Source organism: Phacochoerus africanus, chromosome X (genome assembly GCF_016906955.1).
Source record: "Phacochoerus africanus isolate WHEZ1 chromosome X, ROS_Pafr_v1, whole genome shotgun sequence".
NCBI classification, from domain to species: Eukaryota; Metazoa; Chordata; class Mammalia; order Artiodactyla; family Suidae; genus Phacochoerus; species Phacochoerus africanus.
This window is the reverse complement of record NC_062560.1, coordinates 83103923-83120364: the sequence shown is the minus strand read 5'-3', so window position 1 is coordinate 83120364 and position 16442 is coordinate 83103923. Positions and strand designations below refer to the sequence as shown.

At 36.2% G+C, this 16442-nt stretch overlaps 1 protein-coding gene across 1 annotated transcript in view; it reads right to left on the bottom strand.

The window, feature by feature from the left end:
• The window catches only part of DIAPH2 (diaphanous related formin 2), a 913509-nt gene that overhangs the window by 422234 nt on the left and 474833 nt on the right, over positions 1 to 16442 (bottom strand). Inside the window, exon 23 of the mRNA XM_047765864.1 lies at positions 10240 to 10369. Within this exon, the coding sequence (XP_047621820.1) occupies positions 10240 to 10369 (130 nt within the window). The remainder of the gene's footprint in view (positions 1 to 10239; positions 10370 to 16442) is intronic.

The window sequence follows — 16442 nt, the reverse complement described above, 5'->3', positions numbered from 1 at the left end:
ACTGCAAGATGGCAGAAAGTAAAAGAACATGCAAAAAACCCAAAATTAATGACATCATGCATTATTTCAGACAGCTTTGTGACTTAACAAGTGAATTTAGACCTTCATTTTTAAATTTTTTACATTTATTTTTTTATAGCCACACCCTCAGTATATGGAAGCTCCTGTGCCAGGGATTGAACTCAGGGATCAAACCTTCATCTCCACAGAGACCTGAGCTACTGCAGTTGGATTCTTCACACACTGTGCCACAGCAAGAACTCCAAGATATTCACTTTTTTTTCCACCTTCAATCAAACTGATCAGTAGATTTATTCAATGATTTACAGCTTATTACTGGACTAAGTTTTAAAAGAAATGTAGGACATGTGTTTCATGTGAGAATGAAACACAGTGCTGTGGCTGTAGCATAGGCCACAGCTACAGCTCTAGTTTGATACCTAACCTGGGAACTTCCACATGCCACAGGTGAGGCCATAAAAATTTTTCTTTTTTTTTCTCTTATTCTTTTTTTTTCTAATTTAATTTTATTTTATTTTCCCACTGTACAACAAGGGGATCAAGTTATCCTTACATGTATACATTACAATTACATTTTTTTCTCCTCACCCTTTGTTCTGTTGCAACATGAGTATCTAGACAAAGTTCTCAATGCTATTCAGCAGGATCTCCTTGTACATCTATTCTAAGTTGTGTCTGATAAGCCCAAGCTCTCGATCCCTCCCACTCCCTCCCCCTCCCATCAGGCAGCCACAAGTCTTTTCTCCAAGTCTATGATTTTCTTTTCTGAGGAGATGTTCATTTGTGCTGGATATTCGATTCCAGTTATAAGTGATATCATATGGTATTTGTCTTTCTCTTTCTGGCTCATTTCACTCAGCATGAGAGTCTCTAGTTCCATCCATGTTGCTGCAAATGGCATTATGTCATTCTTTTTTATGGCTGAGTAGTATTCCATTGTGTATATATACCACTCTTCCGAATCCAATCCTCTGCTTCCGAATCCAATCCTCTGTTGATGGACATTTGGGTTGTTTCCATGTCCTGGCTATTGTGAAGAGTGCTTCAATGAACATGAGGGTGCATGTGTCTCTTTTAAGTAGAGTTTTGTCTGGATATATGCCCAAGAGTGGGATTGCGGGGTCATATGGAAGTTCTATGGATAGATTTCTAAGGTATCTCCAAACTGTTCTCCATTGTGGCTGCACCAGTTTACATACCCACCAACAGTGCAGGAGGGTTCCCTTTTTTCCACACCCCATCCAGCACTTGTTATTTGTGGACTTATTAGTGAGGGCCATTCTGACTGGTGTGAGGTGGTATTTCATGGTTGTTTTGATTGGCATTTCTCTTATAATCAGAGATGTTGAGCATTTTTCCATGTGCTTATTGGCCATCTGTATATCTTCCTTGGAGAAATGTCTATTCAGGTCTTTTGCCCATTTTTCCATTGCGTTGTTTGCTTTTTTGCTGTTGAGTTGTATAAGTTGCTTGTATATCCCAGAGATTAAGCCTTGTCAGTTGCATCATTTGAAACTATGTTCTCCCATTCTGAAAGTTGTCTTTTTGTTTTCTTTTGGGTTTCCTTTGCTGTGCAAAAGCTTCTCAGTTTGATGAGGTCCCATGGGTTTATTTTTGCTCTGATTTCTATTGCTTTGGGAGACTGACCTGAGAAAATATTCATGAAGTTGATGTCAGAGAGTGTTTTGCCTATGTTTTCTTCTAGGAGTTTGATGGTGTCCTGTGGTATATTTAAGTCTTTCAGCCATTTGGAGTTTATTTTTGTGCATGGTGTGAGGGTGTGTTCTAGTTTCTTTGCTTTGCATGCAGCTGTCCAGGTTTCCCAGCAATGCTTGCTGAATAGTCTTTCTTTTTCCCATTTTATGTTCTTGCCTCCCTTGTCAAAGATTAATTGACCATAGGTGTCAGGGTTGATTTCTGGGTTCTCTGTTCTGCTACATAGGTCTGTCTGTCTGTTTTGATACCGGTACCACATTGTTTTGATGACTGGGGCTATGTAATATTGCTTGAGGTCTGGGAGAGTTATGTCCCCTGCTTGGTTTTTGTTTCTCAGGATTGCTTTGGCAATTCCAGGCCTTTTGTATATTAGATACTCTTCTTTAGTCTCCCAAAATCCCCAACCCTTATGTCCCTAAACCAGCCTCATCCTTATTGCTGAATGCGGCAGAAGAATTGGTAGTGGTAAAAACTACAGAGACGGTAACCAAGTTGATTACTAGATTCTACCAATTTTCCCTAGAGAATCTGTACTCAGGGCCACCCAAGACAAGAACCTCTGCTTCCTGACTCTGCTGTGACAGCAAAAGCTGGTTCTTTCTTCATTTTTTTCTTTCTTCCCTCTTCCCTTACTCTTCCCCTCTCTACCTTGACATTACTACTTACCACCAGTCCTTTAACCTCTTGCAGCAAAGATGCCCCTGTGTTTTATTTCAGGAGTCAATCATATTGTAATTTTTGATTCCTGAATATTTGCTTTTCAGCTAACAAGACTGAATCCACAGTGAGATTAAAATGAACAATACTCCCACATATCCTATTTCCTGACATTGAAGCAAAGATAACAATGACAGTAGTGACAGGTTCTTGGTGAAAATTTTAACTCAGGATGTGCTCAGGACATGTTAGGATTCAATGATATACAAGACAGCATAATATTGACAATAGCTACAGAAAAAAATCACCCTGAATATTTACATGGTATATAATGTGCTTGGTGGGTTCCCCCCCTTTCTTCCTTTTTAATACTAGGACATATTGATTCATTCTCAAACTAAAAGACTCAAAGATAAAATTCTTAAGCAACATACAACTTGCAGAAAAAATCGTAACCATTTACAATAATGTCAGATCAACTCTGATAGCAGTTATTTATACAATGCATGTAATCATTATAAGGAAGCACAGGGGGAAAAATGAGGACATTTTGAATTAAAATATAATATACTTCTCACTTTTCATCAGTCTTTACACATTTTTAAAAAATCTGAATACCAGCTTATAAAAAATATGCTTTCTTTAAACATACGTACATTTTGCACACAGTTGACAAGCTGGATGAATTTTCAGAAACCAAACACCCATGAAATTAAGCTTGGCCTTCAAAAAGATACACTGGGCTGAAAAGGGCCAAGAGGAGACTCAGAGTTGGGGGGAATTCAGTCCGGAAAAATACAGAAGCCCTGAGAGAGGCAGGGCATTGGCATCGGTGTGAGACAGATAAGCTATGCATACATTTATCTAGCAGAAAAAGATTCTGGGTTCCAAGAGCTAAGATACCCTGACAGCTGCCTATATTAGTCTATCAAAATTTGTTGGTTTATACTGAAACATTTTACTGAAGTTCAAACGGCCATGGTCTCTGCTTCCTTTCACTGATCCCTGAAGATATTACTGTTTTCAACAAATAGTTTCCTCTGGAAATGAAAATGAAATAGAGTGTTTATATGTTATGAATTAAAAACACTGGCTGGTAATGACTAGATTACTGGCCAGCAAGAAAACATGACCTTCTTTCCTAAGTCTTTTTGATATTTCAGGTTGAAAATATATTTTCAATGCATGTGTTAGACTTCTTGTGAACTGTATTCTTTTAAAGAAATTCACTTTGTTTGAAAGAAATTGGGGTGACTTGGTGAGAGTAAGGAAGAAAGAAGTCTATCAAATTGGGAAATGTAAGATTCGATTCCCTAAAACTTAATATTCCTCTAAATTTTTATAAGATATTTAAGGTGTTGATACAATAGAATACAATTCATTCAGCAAAATGATTTATTTTAAATAGTATATGAAAAATTCCCCAAAAAGGTAAAAAATTTAATTTTTTTAATTAAAATGATGTATTGGTATGATGTGTACTCAGTTTTATTCAGACTGCTAACCTCTAAGTAGGGTCAAATCTACTGACATTTTTAACCCTGCTTTATTATCATTCTATGCTTCTAAAAAGTTAGACCCAACTGAAAGTTTAAATAGCTATGAAATCCTACAGTTTAATATTTTTTCACTATCTTGGGTCCTATGAGTCATTGCATATCGAATGCTCTACAAACAGCAGGATTTTGTCCCATAACGCAAAAAAGATTTTTCAATAAAACAGTAGACACCATGAAAGTAATTTTTTTTCAGGAATTAGAATAAAAGAAGTTTTAGCAGTTAGTTAGATATTACATTAAGATAGCCATATATCTTATGAGTCTTGGCTGCCATTCATTCCTATGAGTTTAATCCTTATTGTTTACCATAAACCTTTATGGTTTGGTAGTCTCCGTAAGTTTAGATTTTTCTCCATTAATACTTCAGTGGTTTCCAATTTTAACTTTCTCCTTCAAAGAAGTAAAACAGGGGCCAGGAAATACTGTTTAGTTCTAGTATCCTCTCTAAATTATCTTGTTTTTCCCCTTCTACTTACAGTAAACAGTAATTTTAAGGTTGCTATTCTCTGTCAACTTTCCACAAGGTCTTATTTTGAAATACACCTGCTATACTGTAAACGGATCTACAATGATTCACTATAACAAACATTTATTGAGCATTTCCTTCTCTCTGAGATGCTATACTAGCACTGAGTACTGGGGCAAATAGAGCGTATTGAGCAACTCAGTCTAGAAGGTACAGAGAGAAGCAAACAACAAAGTAAAAAATGCAAATGTGGCATATGCTGTATTACTAAGAAGACTAAAATGCTGCTGTGACTCACAGAAAGGAAAGGGTAATTCCATCAAGATGAGGCTAGAGACACTGGACCATTATATAGAGGAAGTAACATTTACACTCTAGCAAATCTTTTATTTGGTCAGCACTGACCCTCTGTATGTTTTCCAATATGTGAGCATGAATCTCTGTTGTATATTTTAGACCACAAAGGAGGCAAAAATGGAGCTGAAATATATGTAATAAAATAATGCAAGACAAAGGTCTGCAAACCTTCATTGACTTTCCCGATCAGCTGTGTTATCACGGGCAATTCTTTCATCATTCTAGGCCTCAGGTTCCTTAACTGGAAAATGATGAATTCGCACTAAATGCCATTGTGAGTGTCTTTTTAGCAGGGAGGAGATGATCTCTAAAGCTTTTGCCAGCCCTGGAACTCTGGATTTTTTTTTTCATTCTGCCAAATTTTTCACTTTATGATTTTTTTTTTCTTTGGTCTTTTCTATGGCCGCACCTGCAGCACGTGGACATTCCCAGGTTAGGGGTCCAATCGGAGCTGTAGCTGCTGGCCTACGTCAGAGCCACAGCAGCACAGGATTTGAGCCACATCTGCGACCTACACCACAGCTCATGGCAATGCCAGATCCTTAACCCACTGAGCAAGGCCAGGGATCGAACCTGCAACCTCATGGTTCCCAGTCGGATTCATTAATCACTGAACCATGACAGGAACTCCGCACTTTATGATTTTACTTTTTTCTTTTTATTTCATAGATTTTTACCCTGTAATATTTCCTCTAATCTAAACTTTCATCATTATTAATCTTGTGAAGGAGTCAGAGTGGATAAATAGCTAATCAGAGTTACTAATATGACGTGGAAAGATGGCAGATATTAAAAGGTATGCTTGGTCATTAAAGTGTATATTAGTTGAAGTTCAGGTCATGGTGCAGTGGAAACAAATCCGACTAGGAACCATGAGGTTGCAGGTTCAATCCCTGGCCTCGCACAGTGGGTCAAAGATCTGGCGTTGCTGTGAGCTGTGGTGTAGGTCGCAGACGTGGCTCAGATCCTGCGTTGCTGTGGCTGTGGTGTAGGCAGGCAGCAGTAGCTCCGATTTGACCTCTAGCCTGGGAACCTCCATATGCCGTGGATGGGGCCCTAAAAAGCAAAAAAGTATAATAGTCGATTTAATTCATAAGAAATTAACAATGTTTATAGAAAACTTAACTAGCTTTTATTTTATAGGATGGTACTAATTTAACTGAAGTGAAACCCATTTCAGATTTATGTAAAACTCTGGGATTAACAGTGCCTTCAAATACATTAATACAATTTTTTCCTATTGAATGGAATAGTTTCAATTAAACTTTACCAACCCTTTTGGTTTAATCCCTGGAGCTGACCTATAAAACACTAGAGGTTTTAAATCAAACTGTAAAAATCCTCAAAGCTGAAAGATAAATTGATAGTCATGGGAGTGGGGGGAAGATAAAGGATTTATAAATTAGGTCTAGTAAATAAGCTTTATACAATATAGACCTATATATCTACTATATATACTTATACACACACACACTTATAATCTTTAAAATCAGTCGTTGGAGAAAAGATAATGGTGGTTTATCAAATGTATTTCCAATATTTTAAAGGCATTAGAATCTCTATAGCAACCCCTATTTTTTCCTCTAAAGACTCATTGGTATTTCAAACATGAATGAGAGGACATGCAGATTTATCATTTAACTTAGAAGAAAATGACCACAGAAATATTATTTTATTAATTCCACTGGTAACAAAATTACATTGTACCGTTTGACTCTGAACTTAAGTAAGCCGATAGGAAGATCTGTTTAGAAGAAAGGCACTCTCTTCCCTCACCCTGCTGTGTTCCTCCCTCCTCCCTGCAGTAATAACTAAATAGATAAATAAATAAGTGAAATCAAACCAAAATAAAACTACTCTACAATTCTTTAGGCAATGCTTCATAAACTTTTCTCACCCAAGTGCCCCTAATGGAAGAGAAGATTGAACACACTCCCCTAGGGATCTGCAGCAAGTGTGAAATTTCCTTGAAGTCATCTATTTTATTTTAAAAATTCATGTGAATTTTGCATCCTACTCCATAATATATATCTGTTTTAATGTAAAAATGATGTGTTTTTCCCCAATATCTTTGAGTTACAGAGCTCTAGGAAAATATGCTAAGTTTATACCACAGTTTTGCATCTTTCAAGACGCACACAATTTTAGAAGCTCAGCTTTACAAGGAATCAAGGCAATTATACACTTTTCCAGAGATGTCGCATATTTCCTACTTCCAGTTTTCTTTTCACTTCAAGGTAATTTTATTCTTTGAGAGTTAATTTGAAGTCAGTAATTTTAATACTGAACTGAAATACATCTATTTGCTATACCAGACAGAAAAAGATCCTTACTCTATCAAAATAGGTACTTGTTTTTGTTTGTTTTTTATGGCTGGACCCAGAGCATATGGAAGTTCCCAGGCCAGGGAATTGGATCTGAGATGCAGCTATGGCAATGCCAGATGCTTTAGCCAATGCACCAGGCCAGGAATTGAACCCATGCTCCACAGCGACCTGAGCCGCTGCTATCGGATTCTTAACCCACTGCATGACAGCAGGAACTCTAGTGCTTGGGTTTTATACTCAAAAACACAAAGAAGAGGAGAGAAATAAATGAGGAGTATGGGATAAACAGATACATACTACTATATATACAACAGATAAGCAACAAGGCTTTTTTGTATAGCACAGGAAACTATACTCAGTATCTTGTAATAACCTATAATGGAAAATAATCTGAAAAAATATCTATGTATATATAATTGAATCACTTTTCTGTACACCTGAAACTAACACAATATTGCTAATCAACTAAACTTTTTAAAAAATTAAAATAAAAGAAATAAAAAAGAATTTTCAAAAGTACAAGAAAGGAAAAAAAAACTACAAATATAGATGATATTAGAAGATCTTGTTCTAATCTTCTAATTGGAAGATCTTGTTATTTAAATACTTGTTCTTTAAATATGAGTTATATAATTCAATAACTAAGAGTTAGTTTCATTGTATCTATATTGCTCCAGTTTTTGTTTTTTGTTTTTTGTTTTTTTTTGTCTTTTTGCTATTTCTTGGGCTGCTCTGGGGGCATATGGAGGTTCCCAGGCTAGGGGTCGAATCGGAGCTGCAGCCACCAGCCTACGCCAGAGCCACAGCAACGCTGGATCTGAGCCACGTCTGCAACCTACACCACGGCTGGCGGCAACGCCAGATCGTTAACCCACTGAGCAAGGGCAGAGACCGAACCCGCAACCTCGTGGTTCCTAGTCGGATTTGTTAACCACTGTGCCACGGTGGGAACTCCTATTGCTCCAGTTTAAAAAGAAAGGCATTTTTTGTTTTTGTAGGCAATCATTTCACAAGGAGCTAGTCCATGAGCAAGTGAACTCAATTACTCTATAGTGTTGATCTATTTTTATTTTTGTTGGTTGGCTATGAATATAGGTATGCTTGCTATATACAAAGTACTGGAGGTGACAGAATGGGATTCAAGCAGAACTGAAATCGATATTAAGCAAATAAGACAATTTAGACTCAAATACCAAGGAAAATATTTAAGTATAAATAAGAAGCAACTGGGTTGACTTTCACCATGTTCTCTTCTTTTCCTACAGACTAAATTCAAAAGTATTTTCTCCTAAGGCTTTAGTAGCAAAACATTTAAAAGAAAAAAAAAAAGAAATGGATTTTTAACAGTGATTTGACAAATAGTCAGCTGTCTTAGAGGACAGGGCAGGTGAGATTTCCAGGCATGGGAGACAGCATGAAATCTTACACAGAGACAGGATTATTAAAAAGGAACAAAATCAGCTCAAAAGAAGAAAATGTCTGGGCACACTGAAGTGAGAACCTGAAGGAAATGAAAGGGGGAGGTGTAAGTGGTGGAATATACTTCAGAACTTTTTTGAGTTGAGAACTCTGAGTCTGAACTTCATAGGGAAAGAAAAGGCTGGATTGCTGTAGCCCAAACAGTGAGATAGGAAGAGGATTTTTGGCAACAGTCTTTTGAATACAGTGGCAAGAAGACCACACAAAAGCAGAAATAAGCAAAATTTGAGAGAGACATTTTGCTCTTGAAATAGGTAGGAAGAAAGAACTTGGTGATATTGTAAAAGAAAAATATGAAAAGATTTACCAAAAGCCCAGGCATAGGAAACAAACAAAACTGAATATAATATATTCTTAGCCGAGACTGGAGGAACTACAGGCATCTTTATGATTATTCCATTCTAACAAAACAACAGCAACAACCATAATATTCATTAAATTAAAGAACAGAGAAATGTTATTGATTTCATTCAAGAAATATGTTGAGGATGTGATACCAGACCTACAGAGATGACCACTGAAGTATATTATACAAATGATATTCTGGGTTTCAGAGACATAGCTTTTTTTGTCTCCTTCAAAGGACACTAATGGGTTTATATGGTTTGTAATAAACTCGCTTTACAGTCCTTTTTGAAAGTCCTCAGAGAGAAGTGGAATTACTGGAGTAAAATTTCAAATATAAGATTTATGGCGGACTTCTCTTATCTAAGAAGAAAAATGCACTTGTCTACATATATCATTTTGCCTTCCAAAAAACCACATTTCCTTGATCCTTCCTCCTTTCTTTGACTTTTCAACTTCTTGCAAGATAATATTTACTAACCAACAAAAGCTAATCAGCTCTAATTAAAGTCTTGGAGACATGTTTCTTCCCCCTCCTCCTGTTCTTTACAGGAGCCAAGTCCTGCCCATTCTTGTCCTTCTAGGATGCCCCGCTGCCTACTACATTAAGAGCACACTGCTTAACATGACACTGAAGTCTGTGATGGCCACCTTACTGCTCCTGCCTGACAGTCAGTTTCCTCCATTCATCCTACCACCGACCTTCTGCCACCGTGCCTTGCTCATATTGTGTGCTCTCTGGAGAGCATGTCCCTTTCCCATGTCTAGGAAGATCCTATTCTCATGCTTCACCCTTTGGCCTCTTTCAAGAAGCATTCTCTTATCAATCCACTCAAAAGTACTCTCTCTCTCTCATCTGAACTACAGTCCATTATCTTTTCTCATATCACTTCTCAAAATCATTTTTGTTTCTTAAGGTATTTGTATATGTCTCTTTTACCCTCTAGATTTTAAACATATTCATGCAAGAACTATCTAACAATCATCTTGCTATCACCAAAAGCTCCACAGCATGGTTCCTTCACAAACAATATATACTTAAGTGTTTATGAAATGAATGAACAAAGTACTATCTGATCAGAGATACAAAAGTTTCAATAACCTAGAAGCACTAAAAATAAAGTCAGTCAAAAGCAAGACACTAAAACACACTATGCTGTCAAATATAAGCTAATGGAAACTATCTTCCTGCTTTTCTTATATCTGTAACCAAACAAAAAATATGATTAATGTTTATAGATTATTTAATCCTACTATTTAATATATAATATTTAGGCAAGACAAAGTCTCAAAGCAGTTATAAATCAATTACCTTTGCTTGCACTTTCTACATGTTCCAGTTCTTCAGGAAATTTCAGGATATCCCGGTATTTTTCTTCACAAATTTCAGCAATAAAATGCAAAAGGGTTGTTTTTTGATCTGCTGATTTAGTGTCTCGGATCTGGAAAGAAATAGCAGCAACCGGTTTTAGTAATTTTAGTAATGTAAATATGGACTTTTTCTTAAACAAGTTAAATAAATGAATGAATTCAATTCATTATAATGAATTTAAAAATTTTTTAAAGTTTGAGATAGTTCCTAATGCGGTCTACTAATAACGTTCTGGATTTTAAAATGAACTCTGTATTTTAAAAGTGAGAAAGATTACCCAAAAAAGTAAAAAATTAGATTTTAATATGTATTTCTTTAAATGTCTAAATTATTATGATAAAACAAACTATTCTTTTTATGGAAAAAGAACATTCACTTAAGTATTGATAATAATAGTCCAAGTTAATGTGTGCTTATGTTATTAGCATTTGGTTCTTTGCTTTATCACAGAAATATATTCTTAAAGCTGGATGCTTCTGTACGGTTGTATTAATTTCTAGCCGTCATTGATGCAAATTAATGTAAAAGAACAACCACATTTTACCCTCCTTTACTTGCAAGGGCCATCAAAAAAGGATAACTGAAGACTTTTTATGCTGATTTATAAACAGAATCTGACCATACAATTGTGATAATATATCAAATTTTATTTGTTTACACACTGTATTTTTTTTTTTTCGGCGACACTAGAAAAGGGAAGCTACGTTTAAAATGATAAAAATCTTTAAAGTATAGGTCAGAAAAAAAAATCTATGATGAGAATCTAAGTGTTTTCTTTAATATAACTCATACTAGACTAAGCTGGAAATGAATCAAGGATTTACTTAAAAATAAAGGATAAATACAGCATAATGTATCAGGTTTTCTCATTCTATTGGATGTTTTAATTCTATAATCCTTAGATGATGGGTTTGCCCACTGATGTTCATACTGATTTGGGGTTTTTAGCTTTAAGTATTATTATTTAGAATAAATGAGTACTCTTTACAATCAGGTATATGAAAAGGCTGAGGAGGATATTTAGGTAATTTTAGAGTAATTTAATCCTTATTGTTTTAGTGGCTAAGAAAAAAAATCGCATTTAATCATTCAGGCCCATACCTTTTTGTGCTACAGCTTATAAACAACTGTTAGGTCCTCATGATATGAACAATATAAAAGAAATGTTAGTCTCAAGGTTCAACACAAATAGCCACAGGAGGCGTGACAGTGACAGTTCAAGTGGTCACAATGATTTCTTTTAGAATTTCTGGGATTAAGTTATCACACATAAGTAAAATATTTTAAAATATGCATTATCATGCTGATCCACAAAACACTTTTAAGTACTACAGCACTGAAAGGACACAGTTCAAGGACAAGCTTGTAAGAACAAAAAGCGACAAAAACCTCAAGGGCAATTTAAGTAAGGGATTGCAGCTATAGAAAAATCAATGGGAGGTTTTCTTTCCTAAAGAGAGGTCTTTACCCGAGATTACAGTGTTATATGTTCACAAAGAGCATCCCTTTCAGCACATACTGGATACTCCAAGTAATAAGGCAATAAACATTTTCATTTTTTCTTACAAATTACTTGAATTGCTAAATCCTAAAATTCTAAAAACATTAGATGCTAAGGGAAACTGAAGCCACATCTCTCTAAAGGAAAGAAGATTGATCTATATTTTATCATCTCTGTGGAGGCAAATTATTTGCACGCACGCGCGCGCGCACACACACACACACACACACACACACACACACACACACACTCTCCCCACTACCAAAAACCTACCCAACTTTTAGGACACTGAATTTTATAAGTATATAGTAATTCCTTTAAATGCACATGGCCAGTACTGGAAAGGAAAACACAAAAATAGAGAAATAGCACTGTGCTCCTGTGGCAATCTTCTGGGTGTTTTAAAAATTTAGCTTTTGACATGCATGCTTATAAGCACTTAATTTTCACAAACTGTATTTAATTGATAATTATTTATCCAGAATGAGATCCATAAATTTACTTTCTGTTAAAAACCTTAGTAGAGACAATGGTTACAATGGTTATATTTTAAATAGAAACAAAACATAAAAGTTTAATGTCCTTGCCAAAATCAGAAAGTGATAGAAAGAGTATGCATGTACTTTTTAGAACTTAACATTCCCTTCAAAGCATGGACAGATATGGCCAAGCACCTGTCTTGTCAAGATGAGAAATATCTTAGTTGGTATGGGAAACAAATGGCTAAATCTATATTGCAATATTTATTTTTTAAATAACCTCACACAGGGAGTCCATTGTTAAGGTTTCAAACTAGCAAGGAATAATCATGACAAATACGCCTTTTTTTAATTTTTCCTCTATGGGCATGACACTTAGACCAATCATTTCAAAATGAATACAGAATATTAAAATATAAGGACAAAGGGTTTTAATTTATTAAAGTACATGTATTTTGTATTATCATGTCTTCAGTCTCTTTTAGCACATCTACACCATTCATACATTAGCCATTGTCTCTCTCAGGATCTACTGTATGGTTCAATGTCAAGGCAACTAAGAGTATTCACCTTTATCACTTCTAATGGCAAATGGCATTTATCCAATAATTTGCTCTTCCAAGTGTACTAGCTGGATAGAGACATCTCTTGGGGTAGTACAAAGGTAATCTAATTTGAGTATGTGCAAAATCACTTCCAAAGTGTTTGGGTTAGTTTATTAAGACATAAAATTGAAAAATACATCAATAAAATCGACTTCCTTTGATATAAGGTTAATTCAAAATTATGTTAATTTTACATTAACATCAAATATTTCAGTAATACTTGTCCAGATTGCCTAAGTCTCAGTGGTGGCCCTACTCTAAGCTTTTCAAGGTTTGCTCCAGCCAGAAGCCAAGTGCCTTTGTGCATCCTGGCCTCTGCCTTCCCTCTCACCAGCCACAGTTAGGCATTAGACAGATATAGGAGTTCTCTTTACAATATGCAAAAAGATGAACAAAATGGTCACCCTATAATCCTCTGCCTTGTATACATTTTCAAACTATACAAACATAAACAATTATTTGTTTGAAATTGGAATTATTTGAAAAAGCTGAAAGCGTTTTATAATCTTTTTTCTTTTTTTAAGGGCCGCACTCATGGCATATGGAGGTTCCCAGGCTAGGGGTCTAACTGGAGCTGCAGCTGCTGGCCTATACCACAGCCACAGCAATGCAGGGTTCGAGCTGCATCTACGACCTACACCATTCCTACGGCAACGCCATATCCTTAACCCACTGAGCAAGGCCAGGTATCGAACCCATGTCTTCATGGATACTAGTTGGGTTCGTTACCACTGAGCCGCAATGGGAACTCGCATTTTGTAATATCTTAATAAGGTGAGTTATCAATGCATGGTAAGAACAAAAAGAGTAATTCACCATACTCACTGATAAAGTGCCATCAGTTAATAAACCGTAGAGTGATTTTAATTATCTGACCAATAAATGTTAACATAAAGATTAATAACTAAATTTATACTAATTGTATCTATCTAATCTTTTTAACTTTCTGAAATGGTATAAGAATACAAAATACCTTTAACAGATCAACACCTATTTCTCCTGCAAATTCTGTCCCTTTCTTCTTTTTTTTCTAAATAAATGGGAGTGCTATATTATGAAAAATATATTTATATGTGATGTGTTCAAATACATTTCTAAAACTTCGGTTAGGCAGATAGCAAAATATCTGAATAACTAAGAGCCTTTTAAAAGTTTTTTTTTTTTAATTTTGAATACTCTCATTCGAGCTTGAAAATCTTCCATCTTCATCCTGTTTTTGAAATCAGGAGGGTATAGCACACAGAAGCCAGCACACAACCAGAGAGCATGAGCCAACAACATTTTAATCATCTACGTCAGTCACACTCAATCTTTCTGTGAAGGACCCCATCTGGAGGTAATTTTCCCTTCTGCTGAGATTTAAGCCTATTTCTTCTTGCTCTGTCCTCAGCGGAAACTGAAAATAACCAGTCACTATCTTCTTTTCTGTATAACCACCTATCACAGAGTGAAAGTTCCGTTCTCATACGTCCTGTTTTCTTAGGCCAAACAATTGCAGCTCATTTAACCTCTCTGCACAGATGTTAGTTTTCCAATGTTTAATTTTGTCAGGATGATTAGAGCCCATTCAAAGTTGCCATTGCAAAGTCTCCCTTCAGCTACTAGAAAAGCATCTAGTCTTCTCAGTTCTGCATTTAAGGCCCTTTTTGAGTTGGCTCACGCCTACCTTTCTAGCATGCCCCCTGCTGCCTTCTGACCCACGCCCTTCTCTTCAGTTTGACAACTGCTTTAACATACCATGCAGTGTCATACTACTGTTTTTTTGTACACCTCGTTCTCTTAGACCCCCCTCCTTTTTTTCCTATCTGCCAAGTGAATACCTATTCAATTTTCAAGACTACTTAACTACCACCTCCTATCTAAAGCCTCCTCTTTCTTAGGAATAATTAATACCTTCCTTCACTATAAACATTTCAACACAGTAGTTTCTCCCAGTCAGTATGAGCTCTTTCAAGAGAAGAGACCCTATTTTCCTAATATTTATTATCCATGGTACCTAGGAGCATGCTAGGACATACCAGGGAGACCATAAATATTTCTAAATGAAGATTTTTCTCCACATAAGCTCCCATTTGTGTGGGCTATAGATCAATACTTCTAAATTAAATTCTACTCTTATTAAAGAGAGAGAGAGAGTGTGTGTGTGCGCACACACAAACACAGAGTGAATCCAAAGCCCAGATTTTTCCAGGACACCATATTTGTTGAGAGCCATGTTGCAGTAAATGCCAGAGTAAAGTAATAACATGCCTCTCAGGAAATGGAGCACTCTGTTTGTAAGGGGAGACAGGCTAGGAACAAAGCAATTATGAATGCAGAAACATATCCGATGATCCACTGTGGGCTAGAGAACTCTACTGGGCACTATGGATCAGAGATTTACTAATGCACAGTACTTTCTTTTTTCTTTTCTTTTATTTTTTTTAATTTTTTTTTTTTTGGTCTTTTTAGGGCCACACTCACAGCATATGAAGGTTCGGGGCTAGGGGTCAAATTGGAGCTATAGCTGCTGGCCTATGCCACAGCCACAGCAATGTCAGATCCAAGCCAAGTCTGAGATCTAAACCACAGCTCATGGCAACATTGGATCCTTGACCCACTGAGCGAGGCCAGGGATTGAGCCTGCATCCTCATGGATGCTATTCAGATTTGTTTCCGCTGAGCCACAATGGGAACTCCTGAACAGTAGTACTTTTGAAGATTTGGAGAACCCAGAAATCAGGGGGAAACAGAATTATACAGAAAGGAGATGATGTAGAAGAGTAATTTGGTGGCAAATGTCAAGGACTGATATAATTAAAATGAAGACTAGGGTACATATTTTTAAAAAGGCAGAGAAAGGACAATTTCAAAACACATTGTGAAGACAAATAGGATTAAGTCACTGAAAAGAAATACCTGGAATGAGTGAAAGGGAAAAATCAAACACTCCAAAAGTTTTACGTTCTGGTGATTAAAAGAAATAGTTGTATTATATCAATAACATGGAAAGAGATAACTCTAGAATAAGCTGATTTTAGGAAGGAAGCGGCAGCTCATTTTTTAAATGTAAGTCGTAGCAGCTATGTGGAGCTAACCTATGGGAAGGTGGTCATGGCCAATTCATTCTCTGCTTCATTTTATCCTATATTATTGCACTTAATAAAGCTTCTTAAACATCCACACGACCATGTTACTCTCTTCCTTCAAAAAATTGAATGGTCCTCTACAACTTACATAATAAAGTTCATACGTCTAATCAGAATCATTATTGAGCACAGACTTTGCATTCAGACATAACTGGGTGTGAACCTTGACTCTACCATTCACTAGTTATATGACCCTGAGCAAGTTACTTAAATACTCTGACTCAGCTTTCTCACCCATAAAATGAGCACTTAATAAGACATGAAGAATTGAGTAGGATAATGTAGTATCATGGCCATGATCATATTCCAGATGAGAAGTGATGACAGCTTATTTTAACTTCCCATTTTCACGCAAATTCATTACCATCACCTAAAAGTCTCTCTGGGATCTGGGAGACTGATCCAGGGAGATCGTATCTCTAGCTATTAT